Here is a 26,685-nt window from a genome sequence, read left to right as displayed (position 1 = left end):
TATGTGGCTGCAGTTTGATGTTGGCCGAGGCTGCATTTATCTGAAGGCTGTGTTGGGTGTTCAAAATGGTTCACTAATTGATGGCAGTTGAAGCTGGCTGTCAGCCAGGAGTTCCACTGGCACTCTTTAATAGAGCACCTGCGTGCCTTGGGCTTCTCACAGCATGGTGACTGGATTAACTGCGGGAGCACCCCAAGATTAAACATTCTCAGAGACCAAAGTGGAGCTTCAAGGTTTCCTCCGACCTAGTTTTAGAAGTTTCGCAGTGTCCCTTTCATCCCATGCCATTTGGTCACACAAACCACCTTCAAAGGGAGAATTAGACTCCACCTCTCAATGAGAGAAACAGCAAATAGTCTGTCATCATGTTTAATCTGCCATAGTTGTGCTATATTAGAAAAAGTGTGATCTGTGCTTTGTCCCTTACTATTGCAATACGTACTGTTAATTTTCTTTTCAATCTATGATACTTCATATAAATATTTCCCATGAGTTCAATCATTGTTCCTTCGACATGTTGTCAGATTCCTCAGTGCCCTTCTTTAATGTGTTTTTAGTTTATATCTGCCTCAATTTAAGAGCAGCATCACATCAGAGCAGAATATTCTAAAGGTAGACTAATCAGGCCAGAGAAAAGCAGAACTATTCCTGTCTGTGAGTTTTAGAACTGTTAATAGATCCAGGGGGAGAACAAACTTTTATGGAAGTGACACTGCAGTATTCATGCACATTGAGTTAATTTATTAAATAAATGTGATTTAAGTGTTCACTGTGTACCAGGAACTATGCTAAGTGCTGGAGCTACAGAGATTTAGCCATTTCCTTGTGGAGCTCACAGTTTAGTGATGAAAATTGTCATGCAAAACAAGTAATTACTGCTCTGTGTTATGCACTGTAATAGGAAAATGAGGCTTTATGTGAATATAGAAGAGAAAGTTTCAAGTGCTGCTAGTAGAGAAAACAAGGAATTATGTCTTAAGGAGATTTTTCTGGCAAAGTGGAAGAAAGAACAACTGAAGCAAAAGGAAAAACATGTAATAGACACAAAGCTATCAAAAAAAGCAAAACAAATGTAGGTAATCTTACTTTTACTAGAAATGTATGATTAGAGAGAGGGACAAACCATGAGAGACTCTTAACTCTGGGAAACAAACTGGGGTTGCAAGAAAGAGGTGCGTCAGGGAATGGAGGGATCAGGTGATGGGTATAAAGGAGGACACATAATATGATGGATACTGGGTATTATACACAACTGATAAATTATTGAAAAATATATCTGAAATTGATGATGTACTGTATGTTGGCTAATTGAATTTAAATTTAAAAAGAAAAGGAAATGTATGATTAGTCCATTAGACACTTCTAGAGAAGAACTATGAGATGAGATTGGAAAGCTAGAAAAGAGTCAGTTCCAACTCAGTAGGATCTTGGGTAGCATGCTAGGAGTTGGGATTTTGACCCCTTTGAAAAAGGAAATCAAGAGATTTGTGTTTTACAAAACAGTTCTTTAGTGGAGGAGTCTGCCTGAATGTGAAACAGAGAGTAGGAAGGGGGCATTTGGGTGGTTCAGTGGGTTAAGTATCTGTCTCTTGATTTCAGCTTAGGTCATGATCTCAGGGTCATAGAATCAAGCCCTGCATCAGGCTCTGCACTCAGCTCAGAGTCTGCTTAGGATGCTCTCTCTCCCTCTCCTTTTGCCCCTCCCCCTGCGTTCTCTCTGTCTGTTGGAAATAAGTAAATAAATAAATAAATAAATAAATAAATAAATAAATAAAATATTTTAAAAAGCCAGAAAAGTCAGGGACGAGTCTTTTTTCTGGTTTAATTCTGGCTTAAATAACTAAATGGTGGTAGGGGCACAATTTTCAGGGAAGAGAATACTATAAGAGGAGGTTTCCAGAGAAAAGGATGGATGATGATTAAGACTGAAATCTTGAGTATAAGGTGCCTAAGAAGCATTTAGAGGAAGCAGTTTATAGATTTAGAAATAAGGGTCTAAAAAAAATAAGGGTCTGGAGTTCAATAGAGAGGGCTAGGCTAGAATTATATATCTGTGACTAATCAAAATATATAGGTGACTGAAGCCATTGGAGAAGTTCAGTAGAAAGTAAAGTCTAGAGCTCAGAAAAAAGGTGTTCACATAAGAAATAAAGATTTCAACATACAAGAGGGAGTTGAAACCCTGAGAGGACATGAGATTCCCCCACCCAGCACAGACAGGGAGAAGAAAGAGCTGATGGTAGAATGGGTATGTACATGAAGAGAGTTGAGACAAGATGGAATTCTGAGTCTAGGAAAATAACCACAAAAGAAAAGAAGCCAAAGGAAGAGAAAAATGCAAAAATAAAAATGAGACCAGGTATCAGTGCTGCTGAGGCATCACATAAGCTGAGGATTGAAAAATGTTTAATAAATTTTTCAATTAGGAGGTCACTGATAACTTAATGAGAATGGAGGGAACAAATGAAGTTAACCTCTGAGTAGTTTGCAGTGCAGGAAAGAAAGAGTGGGCTCAAGGCAGTAATAAAATCCAAGGAAGGTTTTAATTTGTGTTTTGTGTTTCATTTTATTTTGTTTATTTTAAATGTTTAAGATATGCTCAGAAACAGTGAAGACGAAGAAGTTTGAGATTCAGAAAGAGGAAAAATAATGGAGTAGCATTTCCAAGAAAGACAAATTCATTGACACCTGAGAGTGAACAGTCTTCTCCCCAAAGTCTTGTTCCTTTTTATTAATGCCCCTCTCATCACCACCAGCCAATATATAAGCAATAGAATATTTAAAACCCACCTGTTAGGGCTTCTGTCTATTGTCTCTATGAAATTTCTTTAAGTTGAATTCAATCTTTCATTCCAGACTATTGAGAACTTTCTGGATTCTGATTTTTTTCTTTCAGTACATATGTTACCACTTCACAGTTCAAATCATTCAGAGATTTGATAAAGCTGACTTCTAATTCATTGGCATGAAACTGAGAAATGCACACACCTCATTAATTTCTCATTAATAAACTCATATTGAGTTTATCCAATATTCAGTATACCTGTCACCCAGTCTACATTTCTATCTTGTCCACTGGGTTCTCTAGGTCACCTTTTGCCAGATTCCTGGTTGCAATCTAAATAGACCACAAATAACCCATTTCCCTGCTCTGCCAATCTTGTACCCCATTTTTTTAAAAAAGGAAATATATAATGAACTGATTCATGTTTAGTGAACCCTTCCTGCTCAAAAATCAATGCTTCCTGAGAGAGAGAGAGAGAGACAGAGACAGAGACAGAGACAGAGGGAGAAGCAGGCCCCATGCAGGGAGCCCGATGTGGGACTTGATCCCGAGTCTCCAGGATCATGCCCTTGGACCAAAGGCAGGTGCTAAGCCGCTGAGCCATCCAGGGATCCCCAGTGCTTCCTCTTCTAAGAGCAAGGAAAGTTGCCCTGCCTTTAACATCCATTCAGCAATCATGCCCTGAGTAAATGTGAAATTCAGTCATCATCATCAGTAATGTTTTTAATTCTGTATAGTTCCCTTTTTAAAATTGGGAAATATGTTTGCCCATCTCCTGCCTTCCTCCTTCCCTTCTCAGTAGTTTCTTAAAACTCTCATTTGCAAGTTTTTTGTTTCCTGGATGTGATTTCTCTTATAAAGCATATTTAAGGGATGCCTGGATGGCTCAGTGGTTGAGGTCTGCCTTCAGCCCAGGGCGTGATCCTGGGGTCCTGAGATCGAGTCCCACATCAGGCTCCCCACAGGGAGACTGCTCTCTCTCTTCCTGTGTCTCTACCTCTTTCCCTCTCTGTGTTTCTCATGAATAAATAAATAAAATATTTTAAAATATAAATAAAGCATATTCAAACTCATTTAAAGCATCTCCATTCTTTCTTCGATCACTCCTTACACTTGGGATAAATACCATTCTAACTGTATAAATCTAAAGATCTTTTCTCTACACAGGGAAGATAGACATCCAATAAATACTGAGAATTCTGCTTTCTCAGTATCTTTCATCAAAATCATATTAGCATTCTATCTTGTTTCATCAAATTTAATTGTAGCATTTCTGTTAGCCACCGTTTACTTTGGATTGTAGACGTGTGAACACACTATAAGAGATCTACTCTTATGTTGATCACAGCTCTCTTCCCTTTCATCTTTTATATATCTAGTTGCCAAATTTAGTCTCAACATAGAGCTCCCCCTAACAACCCAAAGGATTTCTTTCAAGTTGTTTCTCCTCCTTTTCTGAATCATTACAACTTCATTTTTGAGAATTTTAACCATCCAGACTTTTTTAGGTTTCTTTTTCAGATTTCATGCATTAGACCCATGTCTGCTCAACCTCAGGATCTTTTAAATTCTGCCGTCATGAGTTCTGGAGTTCACCTCCAACCAAACTCAACCTTTCCTTTCTTAGATAGACTCTAACAAAAGAGATAAAAACACAGGGAAGAAGTCACACAAAGGCAACTCGAACACTTTTTCTCCTCCTCTTTTAGGCTTCTAGATAACCTAACTAGGTACTTACATCAACTCATCCTTCACCTATAATGTCTGAGAAGAAGATTTTTATAGCCATCATAAGGAAAGAAAGTGAAACTGAAGAGATATTTATGAGGAAAAGTGTTTTCAGTTTCTAATGGGGTTTAGATTTACTACATGGCAATTTACAGAGTATTGCTTTGTTATATGGTTGCCTTGAGGCACTTGAGAGAACATGGGCCGTAGGTGCAGTGGTCTGTATATTGGCTCCCCTCTGGCTGGTGCCTGGATCTTGCAGTTCTACTCTTTCATCCATTTACTGAACAAGCATGCATGAAGCACTAACCACATACCAGGCTCTTAGTCTTGTGCACTGATTTTTCATGATCTCCCAGGTGGAATGATGTGTTGTCTAGATTCAGGGTACTCACTGGAGTGTTTTTAGGAATTACAGTGGCATGATTATTGCTATCCTATCTCTCATACCTCTCAGGCTTTGAACATGTTGGGTGAATATAACCTCCTCTTAAACATATCCAGCTAAAAATATTTTTTCCAATTCCCAGGCAATAAAGTTCTTACCTTCCTACATGGAAATCAGAGGAACCTGTGCCTAGAAAGGAGTTGAACTCAGCCTGCATTAGCTCATACAGCAATACTAACAGGTTTCAGTACCTATTGTAGAGCCCGTAAGAGAATAATGATGTGAGGCAAAGTGTCAGTTGATGGGGTGTGGATCAGTACCTGACTGTATACTCTAGTTATGACAGTTGTGACATTAAAGATGACATGTAAATTTGAAGACACCGTTGAAATGGTCTTTCCCATACTGGATTCCCTTCCCTCTGGTGGCCCTTTTGAGAGGTCAAAAGGCAGAAGCAACAGTCAAGAATGAAAAGATACCCTGTGATGAACGATTATTAACTCAGTAGACTATAACTTACTCCCTGAACCTTTTCAGTTCAATATGCCTGGCTTAAATCAAATGCTCTAAATGTGTCTTCTAAAGTAATTTCACATTTCATTGAATAAATTTCCATTGACAAGGCATGCTCAGTCATAAGAACCCTAGTATAATGGCAGAGTATTTAGAGTGCTAAATGATACAGATTATGCATTGTGCCATGTTCGGAAAGTTTCAAAATGGAACAATTGTTTTCAAAGAAACCAAAATCAATCCAAAAGGATACAAGTGAGAAAAGAAGGCTTAGATTACTTTGCAGAACCTCCAGTCAAGCATGGATATCCAGAGAGTGACAGTTTTTCATACGAATCAGGAGATTATGGGCTCTGAGAGCCTTTCTGCTATCATGTGTATTAGAATAATTGTTCCTCTAATTCAGATCTCTAAGCAGCTTAATGCCTGTTCTTATCTTTAGTTCAATTTAGAGAGAAAATAAGAACAGAAATGCTGTATCTGTTCAGTGTCTGCTTCTCTAAACGAAACTGTTCAAATAACTCCAAGCTCTGAGCTTATGTGGTTGACCACATAGTTGGGTATTCTTTCCAAAGACAAGGTGAAAAAAGTATCTCCTGGGGCAAGACTCAAAATGAGAAGTGGTCTTAGGATTGCAGGGACGTAAGGGGTATAATAATATCTTCTTAATAAAATGCACTTGGGGACAACTTAACCTAATAGGAGATGGGGGAAGGGATGTTTGCTCCACCCAATACTCTGAATTTAGCAGAATCACCATGATTGTGTCTCAATTACCATGCCAAATTCCCTGAGACAGGAACACTGTTAACTGACAGAATTGAAGCCTTACTTGAAGCAAGATGTAACCATTTTTACTGAAGCTACTGCCTTCCTCCAAGATCAAAATAAACCATTAATGAGCAAATGTCTGGCAATAGCCTATGCTAGATTGCTTCCAAAGTGCCTCTCTTCTAAAGAGGATAGTTTGGAACCAAAGTTTTCTTGTCTTAGGAATGTGGAGTACTTTGAGGGAACATAGGATTCATTCAAGCATGTCCTGAAAACCTAATGGTATCTAATTTCAGGACCCACTTCGTATACCTGAGAAGGTATTATTCCTTATGTCATCAAGAGTAGTCTCATTCTAATCAATTGATAATGACTGTCTGAAGTACCATGTGGAAAATTATTGGAGACCCAACTGGGTTTGACAGGAGACTCCCAAAAATTACCAGTGCTGTCTCATAATTATGGAGCATGGCACATTTGACATGTGTTTGTCATTTCTAGTTCTGTTGACTTCAAACTACTATTTTTTTCTCACTTCTTTAAAAACACAGTGGAAAAAGAAGCTTGATTGGGTGTGAGGGATGGTTTTCTGCATTTTGAACAGTGAAGGTATTGGTCCTATATTTGTCTCATTCTCTGACAGTTTATATGTTATAAAGTGGTATAGGCATTTCTGAGCCACAAATATCCAGTATAGGAATGCTTGGAGAAGTGGACAACTAGCCCTTTCTGCTCTGGAGAGAGTAGGAGATGCACCTTCTGAAATTAAAAAAGGAAGAAAAGTTCTGAAACTGCCAGGACTCTAATTACCTGCCAGACAACAGGCATAGGTACATTTGAGGACTTAATGTTTCCTGGAAATAACTACTTTTCTTTCTTTCCATCCTCTTTTCATGCATAGAATAATGGTAGATATGCAGCACATATTTATTGTAGTAAGAGTGGAATCCATGATGCCTAGGGATACCTAGTGCTGAACTGCCACAACTTAGGAAAAATATTTCACCATAAAAACATTTTTAGGGGGCAGCCCAGGGTGGGGGAGCAGGGGCTCAGTTTAGTGCCACCTTCAGCCCAGGGTCTGATCCTGGAGACCTGGGAAGGAGTCCCACGTCGGGCTCCCTGGATGGAGCCTGCTTCTCCCTCTGCCTGTGTCTCTGCCTCTCTCTTTGTGTGTGTGTCTCTCATGAATAAATAAATAAAATCTTTAAAAAAATGTTTTTAAAAGGTCATATTCCTACATTAGCACCAAAGGATTTCTATTTTGTTAATTCACAACACAACATAAAAGAGCTGTGTCTCCTCCTCCCTCCTCAATACAGGCCCATTAACCTGCCACCCAGAACCATGGAGCTAATTTTTGTCATTCCCTTTGTCCTTGTCTGTATTAACACAAATCAAAACAAGGACTCCAGGTCATCTCTCACCCTGTGGTCTCTCATGCTCCACACAGCTCCACACAACTCTAATTGATCCAATCTCCCACCCTCCTCACCCCCTACGTTGCTATCCTATGAACTGTAAAATGATAAAAACGTGTGTCATCAGTAGAGTCCCTTATCTTCTTAACCTTGTCTGAACAGTGCCTTCCTCTTCTTACTGTGAACTTGCTTTCTTAATTATATGGCTTCCCTAGAGCCCTCCTGGTGGCCATGCTTTATCTCCCACACCCCCTGTGCTGTTGGAGTTGAAGACAGGGTAGGTGTTGTCCTTGCTCCTCATTGCCTCTTCTAGACTGTTATCCTATTTGTCTTAGAAACCACCAATTTCTCTGTCAAGGGTCTGCTCCCATCTAAGATTACTACCAAGGTCACTCTCTTAAATGACAGGTTTGATGGTGCCACTTCCTGCTCAAAACCCTTGGTATTTCCTTTTGAGTATATAATAAAATGTTAACTTCCTCTGCCTGCCATGCAGAGCTCTCCTCTTTTGAGTTTGTAACTACTTCTTTATTCTCAGATAGGGCCCTTGATACACCCAACATGCTAACCTAAAATCTGATCCCTGGACATGCCTGCGTTAATCAGAATTCCTTGATTACAAATGACAAAAATGAGACTAGCTAGCAAAGGGTACCTGCTGGGCTTGAGTAACTATAAAGATCTCTGTGTACCAACATAGAGAAGTGGTCAAAACATGTTAAGAGAAACACAAGCTGTGGAACAGCATGTATACTGTGATTCTACTTCATATATTTTTCAGTCTACCTATGAGTGTGTATTCTTATATCCCTGGAGAGAAAGAAAACCTCTAGAAGAATAAATACACCTCATATGTTAACAATGATTAATCTCTAGTGAGTAAAAACTCTGATGATGTATTTTTCTATTTATACCCTTATGTATTAGGGCATTTTGCAACTCTTTTTAAAGGTTGAAATTTATGTTTGGTTAATGGTACCACCCTGCCCATGCAAAGCCGTCATGCACCATCCAATATGTAGCCACTGGCCATGTGTGAGTATTTAAATTTAAATGAAATGATGTAAAATTTTAAATTCCATTCTTCAGCTGCAGTAGTTATATCTCAAGGGTTTGATAGCCACATATTGCTAAGTGGCTAACATATTGGGAGTACAGATATAGAACATTTCCATCAATGCAAAACAGTTCTCCCTGATGGGAAGCATCTGGTAAGCTAGATGAACCTAGATGCTCACCTGATTGCTTTCAATAGACTAAGCGACTTCTTTGAGATGCAGCCAGAATGAAGCAGGTGCAGGCCTGAGCACCTGTGATCTGACAGCCGTTGGGAGTTTGAGTGAAGGTTCAAGTCTGTGTTCATTTGTGCGAGATCCTCTAATGTTTTGGGGAGAGGCACTCTCTTGGAGGCAATTTATTCAGTAATTTTAAGGGAGACAAGGAAAATCCCTACCCAGTCATTTTTAAAGGAAAATGAGAACCTCTAAATCTTTTGTCATGTTGAGATTTACCTGTTTTAATTAGAAAAACTAACTGGTTGATTTAAAGGAATGTTTTTCCTTTTCTTCTCATTTGCCTAATTCCCAAGTAACTTAGCGATACATATGGAGAAAGAAGAATCGTGTTCCTTTCTGGTAGGGAAATCAAAATGGTATCTTAAGTACTTTGGCTTAAAATTATTTGAAAGCAAACATAGGAAGCTCTACTTTCCTTAGTTTTTTTTTTTCCAGTTGGATCTTTACTATTTGTTTTACATGGTATGCAGAAAATTCAGTGTTAGTTTCCATTCTCATTTAGAGTCATAAAATCATTTTCCAGTGCCTTCTTTCCCAAGTAGATCCAGATTCTAAGTAACAAACAGGAATTCTCAATAACCTGTTTTATTTAAAAAGATAACAGTGTGATTTTATTTGAGATTATAGTATGATTTCCATATTAAAGTAGCAACTTATTACATCTCTGCTATCCTCTCAAAACCATGGAAATAAAAGGTCCATGAAAATATCCCTTATTTTTTAGAGCAAAATAATTGCAGCTTTATTTGACCACAGATCTCCCTCCCTCTCTCCCTTCCTCTCTCTTTCCAAAGGACTTAATAACATCTTCCATACCAGACATCACTGTTCAAAGCATGCCGATTTGTATCAAAAACTTTGGTTTTAACCAATATACTAATAAGCCATTCCAAGCAGTTTCAGGTGATACATTCCTTGAACAAATGGCAGGCAGTTGTTCCAGCTATAGAATTTCATCCATCCAGTCAACTGATATCTTTTAAATACTTATAATGTACCTGTGCTAAACTGGGGCTACTACACATTTGAAAGATCCTTTCTCTCAGGGCCTCACAGCTTGGTGGTGGGAGACAGGAAAATTGAGGATGGCCATGCAGTCCCCTAAGTGTTGGAATCATGTGAGATCTGCACAGGAGCTATCACATCACACTGCAGAGGTAGTCAAGGAGGACTTCCAGAGCAATTTCAGGAGCTCTGATCTGTACTGCCCATCCATTTCTGGATTCTTCATATTGATGTCTATACCTAGCATCCTATCGCAAAGTAGTCCTAATGTGGAAAATGTATTACATGCCTCCAGCCCCAAATAAAAGTACAGAATCAAATCTACCATGAAGCCCGATAGAACTTAATACTACTATAAAAGGATCTGCAATAACTGGGCAAATTTCTTTTGTTGGGCTTTAATCCTACCATATTTTCCTAAGATTAAGTGGATTAGATTATTGAAGTCCCAAAGTAAGTTACCTTTACTTGGAACATCATACATTAGGATTTTATTTTATTTTTTTTAAAGATTTATTTACTTATGATAGACAGAGAGAGAGAGAGAGAGAGAGGCAGAGACACAGAAGGAGGGAGAAGCAGTCTCCACGCCAGGAGCCCGACGTGGGACTCGACCCCGGGACTCCAAAATTGTGCCCTGGGCCAAAGGCAGGCGCTAAACCACTGAGCCACCCAGGGATCCCCTACATTAGGATTTTAATGTAGATGTTATTATGGTATGGATAGGCCAAAGGAAGTAAGAACAAAGTCCTCTTTTTTTCTTTAGATGAGGCACAAGACTCAAAATGATTTGTTAGGACAAATTAGAAAGCCATTATCTAGGCTGAGAGTCAACCCAGGCCAAGTCAATGCTCAGTGAGAAAGCAAAAGGCTACAATGATGGTGACTCAAATGCTGGGCGCGTGCATATACTGTGGCACCAGGTTTTGCAAATATGGTAGCTATGCCTGTTGATTAAATCCATATCTCTTTTACTGAAAACTTCTGTTGATTATTAATGAGGGAAATTTTGAAGATGGCAAGAAAATTACATTTGCTTTTGAAATTAGACCATGTAGTTTCTTCAGTTGGCTCTTTAATAATTGAGAGCGCCTCATTCTCACAGATCAGTAAGATTTTCTTTCCCTACTTCCACCCAAACTCCCTTCAGTTAACAAGTCTGCTGCCTATGTCTTAACTGTCAGAAATGACATAAGTCTTCATTCTTTTGAGTAGGGCTAACTGTTCTGAATATCTAAGCATTCATATTTCCTAAGACTTTCTTCAGTGTTTTTGACTGGAATGGATGGCACATCAAAGGCTTTTCTCACTTCTATACTTTCTCCCCTTCCTCCACAAGAGGAAAGTAATGCCTTTGGTTTTAGTGTCTAAAGACTGGCATTCTAATAGCCCACTTCTTATTCTTGTAGCTTACCCAGTGGTGCTCCATTCCTATAAAGAGGTCAGGAACTGAGACAGTTGAATCCAAAAATATTTGTGGCTTTAGAGCAAAAGCTCTATTACTTTCAGGACAGGGTAGGTTGTTTTGGCCATGATTCTTCAGAGTCATATAATAGAAAACCAACTGCTCTGTGTGCAGCCAAAAACAAAATTTTTAATAAGGACAGAAGTGAATCCTATGAAATTCAGAAGTCATAGACTAGCCTCAGCATAAATTAAAACAAACTAAAAAACCATCAGAACCAAAATTATTCATTCTCTCCAGGCCTTATGATCTCTTGACTTCACACTTCACTCTTTTCTATGTGTATCTATCCATTAGCCTTTACAGGTTTCCCAGGTTCAGATGGCCACACAAGGCAGCTCTGCAGCTCCAGGACTTTTATGTCTTGGGATCAAGTGGCCAACAAAGACACACAAAATCTGTAACTGTCACTTCAGATTCCTAAGAGAAAAGCTAATGGGCCTACCTTGGACCAGTTGTCTATCCTCAGTCAAGTCATCTCCAGCCAGGGAATTAGTAGAAGCATGAGTGTAGGTATAAGTATGTAATTCTTGGGGCACCTAAGTGGCTCAGTGGTTAAGCATCTGCCTTTAGCTCAGGTCATGATCCTGGGGTCCTGGAATCAAGTGCTACATCAGGCTCCCAACAGGGAGAGCCTGCCTATGTCTCTACCTCTTTCTCTATGTCGCTCATGAATAAATAAATGAAATCTTTTTAAAAAAAGTACGTGTGTAATTCTCAAAGAAAGGCAATTAGGGTCTGGGTGAACATCTCAAACAATGTCAACAACTCCTAGAGTCAATGAGCTACTTTCTGTCTTTCAAAAAGCTTGAGTATAAGTAAAATATACATTTATCCATGTTAAGCCTTAAAGGAATAAACAAAGTATCTGTTTTTTTCTGATCTGGGATAAAATCACAAATTGATTTATTTATTCTGTTCATCTCATGCCCGTCAGAATCTCTGCACTTATATTTAATTCAAGAGCAATTTTAATTCATTAAAATTAGAAATCAAATTAATTATTCCAAAGTAAATGCATACAATTCATTAAATAAAAAACATATTTCAATTTTAGGGGCCATAGAAGGAAAATAATTAGAGGACCTTGGTGTTGAGAAGCTCAGAAACTTCTGCCTTAGCAAAAGAAAGCCAACTCCAGGCTCTGCAACTGGTTTATGGAGGAGATTCAGTGAAAGCATAAAAGCTGCAATTCTGCTCATCTGCTAGAGCAATCCCCGTGAGGATGACCTGTTCATAACGATTACTAGAGAGCTTCTCCCCTTATTTTAGTTTTCTGTGCTATGTAATAAATTGCCACACACACAACCACTTAAAACCACACAAACTTACTATCTCATGCTTTCTGTGGGTCTGGAGTCTATGTGTGAGTTAATGAGGTCTTCTGTTCAGTATTTTATTAGGTAGAAGTCAAGATGTCAGCTGGGACTGTGATTCTGTCTGAGGGCTTCTTGCAAGCTCACTAGTTGGTAGAATTCAGTTCCTATAGGACTGAGACCCCCCACCCCTAGAGTCAGTCCACCATACCTCTCCATGTGGTCCTCTCCACAATAAAGCAGATTGCCAACAGTGTTTCTACTGCTTCAAATCTCTTAACTTCATTTAAAGGTCTCAAGTGATTTCTAGGTTAGGCCTAGCCAGGATAATCTCTCTTTTTATTAACTTAAAGTTAACTAAGGGACCTTAATCACATTAATCACATTGTTATAGTTCCCATACCTTTGCCGTATAATATATACCATAATCAAGGAAATGGCATTCCATTGTATTCATAGGTCTTGTCCATACCAAAGAAAAGGATCATACTAAGCATGAACAGTTGGGGGTAGAAATCTTGCTCAGAATTCTGCATGATGCAATAAAATGAAGAGAAAGAAGAATGATGATTGGTCTTGGTTCAACTTTTCCCAGGCTTAAAGTCACCATCCTTTGGCATAAAGCAGAACTAGGCTATGGGCGTAAATATGTTCATAAATCAAGGAAATCTCAGTAATACAAACATCTTATCTCCTAGGCCTAATTTTAGCTGTTTATCTCTTATATTGGCCTGACTTATTTTTGTTAATTTACTCATTTATTATATATATTTGTATAATATGTATAATATTATAAGTGCTTTATATATTGGACAATTCTTTAGCATCTGCAAAGAGTTTCTCCAGGTCTTCTCATTTAATCCCATTGCTCATGTTATCTCATTCCCATTAGGGTGTTTCCCCTCATTCTGGTCAGAGGATCCAAGAACCTAGAGTCATGCATCTAGGATTACAAAGTCAATCAGTGATGGAACAAAGACCAAATTTAGGTCTTCATCTCCAAATTATGGTCTCCCCTCTCTTTTTGATCCTCCTTTATATCATTAGAATAGGATAGCTAAATGTGGGACATCCTGACCAAGGACCCGTTTAACTGCCCTTAAAAATAGCTTCCTTTGCCACCTCCCTTTGGTGCTCAACTGAGAAGAGGTTGAACATGGTTTCTGTCTCCTTTCTCCAATCTTCTGTGTCATCTTTGAGAACTAAGCAGACCAGGACTTTGTCTACCCTTCGATAGGACAGTGAGTCCCCTGCATGTTGATATGCTGGGTAACGGCTTAAATTGTGTTGAGTTTCTGATTGGTCAGTTGACTTCATGTATCTCTTTAACTTGTTGTATATTACGTTTTCCAGAAAGGTTCTGTTGTTTATTCTATTATGGAAAGGCTGAGGAAGGGCAAAGAACTCCCCTTAATCAGAAAGTACCATAAGCCATGAGCTAAAAACGGTACTTTTTACATATATTACTTTTCACAATTAAGTGTTTTATGTATATTATTATATCCATTTTACAGATGAGGAAACCGAGATTCAGAGAGATTTTGTACATTACCTGAATCCACAGGTAGCAAATGGTGTATTTAGTACTGCATCTGAGTCTTTAAACTCCAAAGGCCATAAACTTCTATTATACCATATAACCAGCTCAGATGTCACTGCTGACACAATCCTTCCCTGTCTTATCATGTGTTTCTCACAGTTAATATTCTCTTCTTGATTTCATCGTAATATCCATCCATCCACCCTTCCATCCTTCCACACTTTTATCCCTCCATCATCCAATTATAATAATAATCAGTGTTAGACACCTGTCATTTGGCCACTTGTTCATATCCTGGAAAAATGAAGAACTCCTTTATCTTTACATTCCTACCAACTAGCTGAGGGGTTTAGTGCATTGTTGGTATTCAGGAGTTGTCTGCTTACTTACAATGCTCCTGCTGAGGAACCTGAGATTAGCGCTCAAATCAACTTAGTTTATGTTAACAAAAGAGGTAGTAAGGCTATAGAGTTTTAGATCATAGGGATCATTTATGCATTGCCTCCATCCATCTCTCTTACCTACTTCTGATAAGTAGGTAATAATTAAAATGCACATCAAATTTATCCAGGACTTTCTTCTTAGAGGCTTCTTTTGACTCCTCACATCATCGTTCTCACTTTCTCTCACATTTGACATCGACTGAGCTTTGATTCCCCACCCCTGCCCCAGAGGCCCACCCTGGGAAAGTGCAGGGCCACTAAAGGGCAAGGTTGGTGAGCTTCTCAGGCCAGAGTTCTAGGCCTTCAACTTTACTAGCCCCTGAGGCACTGAACAGCAAAGTCTTGCTGTAGGACTTTACGTTTATCACTAAGAAGTGTTGGCAAAATGGCAAAATCATTTTGAATTTTTTCTGCTTTTTCTGATATTAGCTATGCTTGCCAATTTTGTGTCACTATAACTTCCTTCATATGTATTCATCCATGTCATTGATTTTTTTAAAAATCCCTAATGTCAGAAGATCAAAGAGAAAATTCTGTGGCCCAATTTAGCTTAACTTAGACTCAATAACTATCCTTTCCTAAGTGTAGTTGTAAGTCTACCTGAAATAGTATAGGTTTTACATTTCTCCATATTATTCATTCACCAATGAATAACAAAATGATGCTGGAGGATAGAAAAGGCGAAAAAATATTGTATTTACATTTTTTAAAGAGTGGCTAGGCAGGAAGGTATAGGTAGCCCAGACTGAGAGGTAGACCTGTGTATTTTCTCCTAACTGAAGAGTAATGCCTGATGAGGTTTACTGGCTTGTTCTCTGTTCAAATAATAGGCTTCTTTTCTCCCTTATCAAAACATGGGTAGGACAAAGCCCAATGCATTCAACAGAGAGAAAATGGTTTAGTTTACCTGAAATAGCTATCACTGAAGATTTGGGAGGAGTAGAAAGACATAATCATACCTGTGTCTTAGGATCATAACTCTTTAGCAGCAAGGTAGGTAATAGCATGAAGGGGTTGAGATTCCAAAGGCAACCAGAGCAAGTGGAACAGGATTTCGAAAGTATACCGTCATAGATTATGGGGGCCTGAATAAGAACAGGGCAGCTGGCAGACAAAAATGAGATAAATAGGAGGGGCACTATGGTAAGAAAGACCCGACAACTGACCAAGTATGGCCTGAGGAGGAGTGTAACAGATGGAGGAAGAAGGAAGTATCCGAGATGACATTGAGAATTCTAACATGGATGACTGAGAAGATGTTGATTGGATTTACCAGGATGGGAAACTCAAGAGAAGTAGCAGGTCGAGGGAAGAAGAAATACCAGTTTCCCTTTCAGACATATGGCATTTGGAGTATCTGTGGGCCACAAGGTTGGTGGTCAGGGGAGCGTGCAGGGCCAAGAGTGCTGAGAGGAAGAGTCAATATTAAAGTAGAATCCATAGAAAGAGATGTGATCTCCCAAGAAGAGAACACAGAAAGGAAATGAAAAAAGGGGCAAGGATAGATCCTAGGAAGGCACTACTGTTTACAAACCAGGCACAGGAAAAGGAGAATTAAAAGGAGTCAGGGAAAGATGGTTAGAGGCAGGAGAAAATAGAGATTTTAAATACTAAGAAAGGAGAATGGTGGTTGTGGGGGAGGGAGGACCTTCAGTTAATCCCCACTCTCACCCCAAAGCCATTTGAAAAAGCATTGAAAAGTACAAGCATGTTGTATGGACGTGTTGAGTCACTATATTGTATAACTGAAACTAACTACACTGCATGTTATCCAACTGGAATTTTTTAATAAAAACTTTTTTTTAAAAAAAAAAAAAAAGGGAAAGAACAAGCAAATAGCACTCAAAGAACAGGAGAAGAGACCGAGTACTTACCAAGTGCTAGGCATTACCCTAAACCTTTTATAAACATCATCTCATTATGCTAACTGCAGGTTTCAAGTGTAAGAGTGGTTAAATGGCACCAGAGGTTCAAATTCTGGTTTTACCATTCAAGTTTGTGAGCTTGGAAAATTTTCTCTTCTTTGGTTTCCTTTCTTTTCTTTTCTTTTTTTATTTTCTCTTCTTTAATTGAGGGTTACTCATTATCTCACAGGGAGGCATGAGTATCATGTAAGATGATGCATTTCAAGCTATATAGTTTGTTATGTGATTAGTCGATGAGTCCTTACTATCATTTATTTGGGATTGCTTTTTTTTTTTTTCTGTCTCCCTCACAGAAAGCCCCACATGTCCAAAGATCATGTCGGTTTTGTTAATAGTTTTATTATTGGTTATTCAATTATGTTAGCAGATGAATACCCCCAAAGTCTGCATGTAGTAGGCACTCAATAAATGTTAGTTGAATGACTGAACAATCTCATTTCATCCACATATCCTTGCCTATGGATATACCTCTGGTTCTCTTTAAAGAAGAGGGGACGAATTCTCATACACACACTGATTCATTATAAGTTTTCCAGATTTCACAAGAGAATGTTATTCTTAACCACAGCTTAATTGCTTGTTAATTAAAAGACACAGATCTGAGGGGGAAATAGAGAACTATTAATCAAAAGGCATAAAGTTTCAGTTAAGTAGGATGAATAAACTCAAAAAATCTGCTGTACGTTGGATATGGCCAATAATACCATATAGCGTGCTTAAATATTTGTCACAGGGGTAGATCATCTTGTGTTCTTACCACAACAGAATAAATTCAAAAATTATTTCAGAGAATATAAAACTTTAAAGAGCGAATAAGGATCAAATAAACTGACAAAGGAGAATTAACTGATTATTTAATATTTTACTTTCATATCTTGAGAGAGAACATTGTTTGCAAATAGCAAAACTAATAGTTACATGACTCTTAAAAATTCAGTATTTGTGGAAATATGATATTTATCAAGATCCTTCATTTTATAGATGGAAAACCTAGCTGATTATTCAGTCCTGGCTAATATGATGACTTCATATTCTCTTACATACTTTGGTATGTGTGGTATTATTTGCTTATTCAGAAAATAATTTATATTCTACCCAAGTTTTTAAAAAAACAGCTAATAGTTATTGAGTACCTGGTAAGTGGTTTCAATATCCTAAATCATATAGTTCTCATAGCATTCTGAAGATAATTCATTTCTCATGTAAGGAATGAGTTACCCATTTCACAGGTGAGGAAACTAAGGAATAAACAGGTTATGTAATTGGTTCAAAGTCATACAGTGGTAATTAGTGGATTTGGGATTTGAACCTATGTATAAGGAACTTGCACACTATCAGACCAGTATCAAATAAAATCATGCTTTATTGAAGGACTTTTTTTTTTTACTCACATAGTAATAAATACATTTCACACTATATTTTACACACTTCCTCTGCCTATATATTATAAACTAAACAAGTTTCACATAAAAACACTTGCTCTTACTATGCGTGAAACTCTCTGATACATGCAATTCTATTCTTTTTCACTAGAAGAATTCTAGTTGAAGTCCAAAATTATGTACATTTGTTTCACAATCCACTAATGGTTTCAGACCTGTAGTTTGGAAAACCGCCGTAATAAGGAACATATTAAGATTCAATAATATTAAATGAGGATAAAAACAACTAGGGATACATTTATTAACCATTTACTATGTGCCAAAACACAATTGTTGATATTTATGTATAATATCCTCAGTTCTTATTACAACCTTGAAAAGTAGCTCAGTCTTTTTTCACACAAGAACTGGGATGTGGGGGTACCTGAATGGCTCAGTTGATTCAGCGTCTGCCTTCAGCTCAGGTCATGATCACAGCATCCTGTGATCAAGCCCCGAATAGGGCATCCTGCTCAGCGGAGAGCCTCCTTCTCCCTCGTCTCCCTGGTTGTGCTCTCTTTCACTACCTCTGTCTCAAATACATACATACATACATACACACATACTGGGATGTGGAGAAGTTAAGAGATTTCCCCTACAAGGATGAGCCTGATTAAAGATTTCTTCCACTAGCCTAATAATAACATTTAAGTATCTTAAACAACTAAATCAGAAACAAAAAAAGACACAGGTCTGTCTTTCACTGGCAGGTTACTTAGTAGTAAATAGTCTCCAATTCACTGCTATCTAGGGTTTTTAAAAAGCTAAGCTGAGAGAAACAATACTGAGGAAGGAATGCACGAGGTATATGTAGTCTGGTCCATTCTTCCTAATCAGCCACTGCTCTAAATACGCAGTTAATATGCAGTTAAACATACATTTCTCATGCTACAACATTATTAGCCCCATTTTACAAATGGAGAAACTGAAGCCTGAGATTTTGAGTCCCATGCCTAGTAAGTAGCAGAGTGAAATGTGGCTCACAGTCTTAGCGTTTCATTATGCCATCTCTCTCAAGTTCAACCTAGTCTGAAATATAATTAATACCCACCTCCTCCATTCTATTATCAATATTACTTTTGTTCACTTCGCTTTGATGCGATATTATCAGCCTATGTGAAGAATTGACATTGCGGGGGTGGGGGGTCACCTGGGTACAGTCAGTTTACCCTCCAACTCTTGATTTCAGCTCAGGTTGTGATCTTGGGGTCATGGAGTTTGGCGCCATGTTAGGCTCCAAGCTCAGGGGGGCATCTGCTTGAGATTCTCTCTTCCCCTACCCCTCCCCCCGGCTCACCCCCCCCCCCCTTGACCAAATAAATAAATAAATAAATCTTTTTAAAAATATATTTTTTTAAAAAAGAATTGACATGAGGTCCCATATAAAAAACAGTGCCATCCTACTCCATTTGAGCCCTTGTTTATCATGCCACACCTGTTATGAGAACCCAGGGAGAATTCCAGTCCAGTCACTATATCAGAAAGATTCTACTTATCTTTAACCATTGGTTCATTTTTTATCTTACAGATACTGTGAAATGTGCAACTGACCAACATTTCCTTATTGTGTTGACTATTTAGACAACTTCTACTCTAGGATCTAATTCTGTCTCCATACTTCTTTTTTATTCTATAGCAGCTTCTCACCAATGCTTGCTTACTTTATTTGATGAAGGTTGATAAAACTCCTTTTTGGAACAAAATGAGAATATATAAACATGCCCATTGCATATTTATGAATTATTATTAACTTTCCTACAGATAAGGAAACTGACACTAGGAAACATTTGAATAGAGTACTCAAGTCTGGGGCACCTGGGTGACTCAGTGGTTAAGCGTCTGCTTTTGGCTAAGCTGGTGATCCCAGGATCCTGGGATTAAGTCCTGCATCAGGCTCCCAGCAGTGAGCCTGGTTCTCCCTCTGCCTGTGTCTCTGCTTTTCTCTGTGTCTCTCATGAGTAAATAAATAAAATCTTAGGAAAAAAGTACTCAAGTCTGTAGCATATAGTTTACCCTTTAACGTCATGCTGGCTTATATTTGTGAACTGATTTTCCACGGGCCACCTAAGTTTATGTGGAGAAATGCATCATATTTAATCATCATCCTGGGCTCCCACCTGTGATTCATGTGACATTATACAATTCATATAATCTCTCTCTTCCTCTGTTTCCTCACCTGCAAAATGGAAATAATATTATACCTACCTTGCAGGGTCATTGGGCAGAAACAGAGTTAATTTATATAAAGTTCTTAGGACAGTACCTGGGACAAATGCATCATATATATCATTACCCTTACCATCACCATCCCATCCTCCTCTTTCCTGGCTCTTGCCTCTGTTGTTTATGTGGGGAGCTTCCATCCCCTCTCAAAGGATCACACTTACTTCTAGAGGTGCCTAGGGAGGTGTCACATGGGCTCATGAGCAGTTTTCTCATGTTTCCCCCCCAGCTTACTAACTTGGTTCCTGCTTCCATCAGCGCCCTACTTCTGGGTTTCCAACCCAAGCCCTTGTATACAGCTACTGACACTTGTGCCTGGCTTGTTCTTTATTAATATGAAAAATATACAAGTCCTTAAAGTGGGCTGTTCCCTAGAGCCCTCAGTAAGACATTACTTTTGCATCACAACTGTGCCAAATCTTAACCATCTAAGCTCTGCTACAGTGTTCCTCCTGCTGAGTTTCTTCTTTTATCCCTGCTCTCTGTGGAATTGAACATATGCCCATGGATCTTAGTCAAAACCAATCTCCTAAACAGACACCATGCTGCCCTATCCATCCCCTTATACTCCCTTCTCTTCCATAGATCAACCTTTTACCTATTCGTCTGTCAACTGGCTCCCTACCAGCTCACCAGGCACAGGCAGCCATGTAGGAACCCCAACTTGGGATCAGCTGACACCCTCCTACATATCTACAGATTACTGTCTGTTTCCTGTGTTTATGAGTACTCCCCAGTTGGATCACAAATTGTTTGAGGTCCTAGAGAACAAGCCTAAGAATCCTGCACCTTCACAGCACTTAGTTTGGGACTGAACACAGAGGCAGCCTCCACAAACAATGTTGGTTGACTCATTAATTTGCCATAGTCTTGATAACTCCTGACAAAACCAGAATGAGAAACCTCTTTGGGGAGGGAAACATCCATTGCCTCAGGTAGAGTGACCTTAGCACCCCAGTTTGTTCAGGACTATTTTGGTTTTAGCCCTGCAAGGTGCCAGGCCCCAGGAAGCCCCTCAGTCCTGGACAAACTGAGATGGTCAGTCACCTAGACTAGGCTTCTCCAGTTTCAAATATGCCCCTTACTCTCCAGACCAATACCAGTCCTTTCATTCCAACCTCACATGTCTGCTCCCTTTCTCCTGGATGTGTGTGGGGTGGGGGGAGGTGTGTGCGTGCATGCATGTACTCTTTCACTTGCTATCATGAGTCATACCATCATTACCTGCTCCCCCGCTCTTCCAGCTTGTATCAGGTTGTATAAATTAGTGGTCTGCAATTCCTCCAGACTTACAGACCAAAGGAAAAGGTACTGTCATCTCAGCCTTTTCCCTCAGCTTTGTAACCTTCCTCGTTATCACTTTTTGTGATCTTTAATCAGTGGAGGGTAGAAACACAATGCTCTCAACCCTAACAGGCAGGATTTCAGATATTGCTGGCTTCTGCCTTCTGAATCCTTGTGGAGTGGCCAGGATTTAATGCATTTTTTTATATCAGATTGTTATTCTTGGGAAGTGCAGCTGAGGAAAAAGCCTGGTATGTGAGCTTCTTCCCCCCCACTGCCATAATTGCTCCTTTCACATGGATTTCATCAGCCCTCCACTTGCACTTGGGTCCGGCACAGCCTCACCATCTGCTCGTGTGACACCAACATTATGGCCTCCCTCCATGCATCCCTAAATGGGGCTGGAGAAGGCAACAGAGATGGCAAGTGTGCCAGCTGGCACCAGTGACATAAACCTAGACAGTGATGGATCATGGCCCAGGACAGAGAGGAAGAAGGGAGGACGCCGATGGCTAATTGTCCGCTGTCATCAGAGCTGCAGGGCGGACCTCTCTGGAAGCAGAACCAATGTGGTATTTCTGTTCCTGCAGTAAATGCAAAGCTCTTTTTAAATATGTGGTCACAAGAGAATGTTCAATAGAAAAGAAACCTAGAGGGCAGCCCACGTGGCTCAGTGGTTTAGTGCCGCCTTCGGCCCGGGTTGTGGTCCTGGAGTCCCAGGATCGAGTCCCGTGTCAGGCTCCCTGCATGGAGCCTGCTTCTCCCTCTGCCTGTGTCTGTGCCTCTCTCTGTGTGTCCCTCATGAATAAATAAATAAAATCTTAAAAAAAGAAACCTAGAAATCAAGATCTGAGTTATTCTGGTTTTGCTTCTGTGCATCTCTAACTGGCATTACTGGGGACTCTCCAGGGAATTTAAGGATTACTTGAAAATGACAGGCAAGGGCTCCTGCCTGATCAGGGAGGCTGATCAGTGTAAGTAGACTTACGGCGCCAGGTCAGTGCCATCCAGTAGGCTGCCTAAGTTCCCACCTTCCTCTCCCGCCCTGAGTCTCCAAGATTCTCAGTTCTTTACTTCATGCCTTTCAATTGACTGATTCACACATTCATTCAGTTCTCTCTAAATGTTGCTTCCAGGATTAAATTGGCCAGGCAGCTATTCAAGATTTGTTCTATAGATTTCAAATTTAGGCATATTGACCTTGGCTTTTTTGTTGCCATTATTGTTGATTTTGATGTATATGAAGTTAAGACAGTTCTATGTTCTAAAAATCTCTGTTCTGTGTTTTTCTAGTGAGTCTTTTTACCTATGTATATTTACTTTTGTTTACTTCACTTTCATCCTGCCCATTTTTAAATGGAAGTGGTAGCACAAAGGCACCCAGTAAAATATGATACTTATCCTCATTAGAGGAAGCTAGATGCCATTTTTGGGTTTTGTTTTATCTGAAAGCTCCCATAGATCCTGCCTATTATTCCCCAAGTAGTTGTTGCCCAAGGGCTGATGAAGCCATGAGACAGAAATCTGTTTCCAGCCACATGGAGGAGACTCCTAGAAATCCCAGATCAGGGGCACCTGGGTGGCTCAGTGGTTGAGCATCTGCCTTTGGCTCAGGTTGTGATCCTGGGGTCCTGCATCAGGCTCTCCGCAGGGAGCCTACTTCTCTCTCTGCCTATATCTTTACCTCGCTCTCTGTGTCTCTCATGAATAAATAAATAAAATCTTAAAAAAAAAAAAAAAAGAGAAATCCCAGATCAGGCCTGTGCAGGAGGCACAGATAACCTTAGAGGTAAAGCCCCCAAACTGTGGGAATCATAGTGTTTGCTCAGCTCCGAAACATTCAGGTCAGCTGACTAGGTTCATTCCCATCAGGTCAGTTCAGTTGACCAGTGAAGCACAAAAGAAATAGAAACCGCATGGCCTTGACTTTATGAACTAGCTGCCAGCAGGAGCAGCTTTGGAGCACCTCTCTTTCATACTTGTAGTAAACAGACTAATCCAAATCTCCTCTCTCTGGCTAAAAAGAAAAGAAAGAAAGTGCCAAAAACAGCAGAGCTGGCTGGCCTGAGCACTCGTGATTTACATGTGGTAAATCCCCAGGAAATAACATCAGGCGCAGAGAAACACTCAGGAGTGTCCCGAGATTACTAGATGGTCAGAAGTTGTGACAGAAGCTCTATTGGGGAAGAAGGGTTGAAAATGCCAGAGAGCAGCATATAGTCCTTGTAGAACCAGAGACAAGTCGCGTATGAAGCACAACGCATGGAAAGTATAATATGCGACCTACTGGAAGTAAAGAAAGGTGGCAATGGTTGAGGCCAAAGACAAAGAGCTTTATGGCAGAGTGGTTAGGGGTTCGCACTTTAGACACACTACAACTCAAGGCCTCTGAATGATTTCAGCTGGAATGGAGGAATTGCCGAGATAACATCCCACAAGTAGAGGCCCGGCCTGGTTTCAGACAATGGGCAGAATGTAAAGCTTCTCTCCAGTGCTGTGGCTAGAGAACTGGGTATGAAATAGATAAAAACGCCAAATAGTGCCTCTCTGCATTAGAGTTGCCTCCCTCTGTACCTCTCTAGGCTTTTGCAGAGGGTGAAATTTTGATGTCATGATACAAGGTGTTTTTTTTTTCTTCTGGGGATCAGAAAAGGTGGGTTTCTTTCTAGTCCCAGACTTACCCTAACTAGCTATGTCATGACCTTGGGTTAGTCATTCCAGGGCTGGAATATGAGCTTTAGCCTTCCTAAACCCTTCCTTCCCCCTTGCTGCCCCATATGTACTTCCAAACAGAAACAATTTTGAGCCACAAATGATGTGCAAAGATGTCCTCCCCAGTTCTGATTTTTTCCCATCATTATTACATTGATACTTTTTTAAAAAATCACTTAATTTTTTTTTCCTCCTTTCTAAGTTTCCCTACATTGCTGATTCTCAACCTAAGTACCTGTTTGGCTTCCTTGTTGGATGATTCAGGAGTGATCACGTCCCCTTGTGGGCCTCAGCCTTCTCATCTATGAAATAAAGGTTTTAGACAGGAAGATCTCCAAGACCTCTTCCAGCTTAGTTTTCTGTGATTTCATAACCTCGAAAACCTATGTTCTTTCTACCTTTATCACCTTTATCTTGGCATTTTAGTGTTTCCAAATATGAATGAGAAAAATAATGTTGGCTTTTCTATATTCCCTCAACTTCTCATACCTACTAAAGCCTACATCTAAACCTCGGTGAGTATCTGGGACATTTGTGAGTGGAAATGAAAGGATAATTATGTCCCTTTTTATGTCGAAACCTTATGAAGGATCTGTGATTATAGTAAGATGTTATCAGGAAAGTCCTGGATTTACTGGTAGAAAGCATTTGGGAATAAAGGCGCCTTTTTGGAGAAGGTATTCCTGGACCACGTATTCATCCCTGCAATAATTCAGGCTTTAACCTTTCTAGGCTTTAGTTTTCCTGTTCATTTGTTTGTTCATTCATGATTTACCTGCCTCTAATAGTTTATAATAAGGTAAGTATATCTCTAATATTTGATGAAATGTCTCAGGACCAGATCTCACATCTACATCTTGCCAATTCTTATGCCACTGCCCTTTGACTTTTCACCTCTGTTCTGAATGGAAATATTGCCTTGGCTGCCATGCATCCTCTGAGAGGGTGGCAGCAGAAGCTGGGTGTCTCTCTTAAGCCTTGCTGTGGTCTGCCTTTCCGATGCGAGCTGTTCATTATTTTCTGGAAGGTTTATATAACAGATGTTACAAGGCAGACAAGCAAGCACACACTCCCCGAGCCCAGAGCATGCTGAGCCAGGCACGCACACACTTGCCAATACCAAAAGGAGGAGAGCTGCTGGGGTGATGGAGGGAGTGTGCTCTGCGGGGCGAGCGCTGCTCCGAAGACCTGCTAATGTCTCTGTGTGGCCATGCTGTATTTTCAGCTTGTCATCATGGCTGGGACAGTGCTGCTTGCCTACTACTTCGAATGCACTGACACTTTTCAGGTGCATATCCAAGGATTCTTCTGTCAGGATGGAGACTTAATGAAGCCTTACCCGGGGACAGAGGAAGAAAGCTTCATCACCCCTCTGGTGCTCTATTGTGTGCTGGCTGCCACCCCAACTGCTATTGTAAGTACAGAATACTTCCTTCCTTATTGTCAGATACTAAATAACATTTCCTGTCTTCCTTTTCTCCTCTTTCCTCCCTTCCTGGGCATTCACCAGCAGCCTTATCAGGGGTGTCCTATTTCAGCCAAAATGGTGAATGGAGCTCTGCATTAAAAAAAAAAAAAAATCTCATTAAAACAGGTCTTGTCTTTTATAGGTGGCTTTTGCTTTTTGGTATCTGAATTTAAAGATGTCTATATATATAGATATATAGATATATACATATACACAAGATATATACATGATTTTTTCCATATATATATATATATATATACACACACACACACACACACACACACATTTTTTAAAGTAAATGTGGATATTGTAAATCAACAGGCATGATTGGCTAATACGTTAAGAATAGCTACTGTGCTCTTGAAAAAATATGCTGTGGGGTGTGTGTATTTCAGAAGAGGTCTTGAATGTAAATGCTGGTGCTGATATAAAGACTCAGATCAGAGTGGAATAGAATCCCCTGGGCCTGTGTCTCCTGCTGTTCTGATTGAACTTCCAGAAGGGCTGATGAGAGAAATCACTTGACCTAAAGTTTGCTGCGATTCATTCTTGGTGACTCTGGCTGTGTTCACATTACATCACGTTCAATTCAGTTGCAACTTTACCTTCATTTATTTCATTTTTCTCTCTCATGAGGCAAAAAAAAAAAAAAAAAATTGGCCACACTATTCTCGAGGGAAACTTTCAAAAGCATAAAGCTCAGATCTATATTATCTGATAAAGTGGTTTAACCCTTAGACATTTTAATTTCAATTTTAAAAATGACTTTGTGTGTGTTTCATAATAAACATTTCTATGTCTGAACATGCTACAAGGTCAGATTAGTTGGGGTGTAATCTCAGTTATCATTTCCCCTATCTCTTCTAAGGGCTGCCTCCTCTACCCCTGCCCCCTTACCACCCACCCTCACCCTCTCCTCTCTCTTTTGGTAATAAAAATATTGACTGGCATGCTAAGAAATATACTGACTGCTCAGACATTC

General features: G+C 39.6%; 1 protein-coding gene across 2 annotated transcripts in view; it reads left to right on the top strand.

The window, feature by feature from the left end:
* The window catches only part of PLPPR1 (phospholipid phosphatase related 1), a 258,265-nt gene that overhangs the window by 189,252 nt on the left and 42,328 nt on the right, over nt 1-26,685 (top strand). For both annotated transcript variants that reach the window (XM_026013224.2, XM_072727845.1), the window contains exon 3: nt 25,461-25,649. In XM_026013224.2, coding sequence (XP_025869009.1) covers nt 25,461-25,649 — 189 coding nt within the window. The remainder of the gene's footprint in view (nt 1-25,460; nt 25,650-26,685) is intronic.

This window comes from Vulpes vulpes, chromosome 12, assembly GCF_048418805.1.
Source record: "Vulpes vulpes isolate BD-2025 chromosome 12, VulVul3, whole genome shotgun sequence".
Lineage (NCBI taxonomy): Eukaryota > Metazoa > Chordata > Mammalia > Carnivora > Canidae > Vulpes > Vulpes vulpes.
Note: the sequence above shows the minus strand (reverse complement) of the source record. Positions and strands in the feature narration are given on the sequence as shown.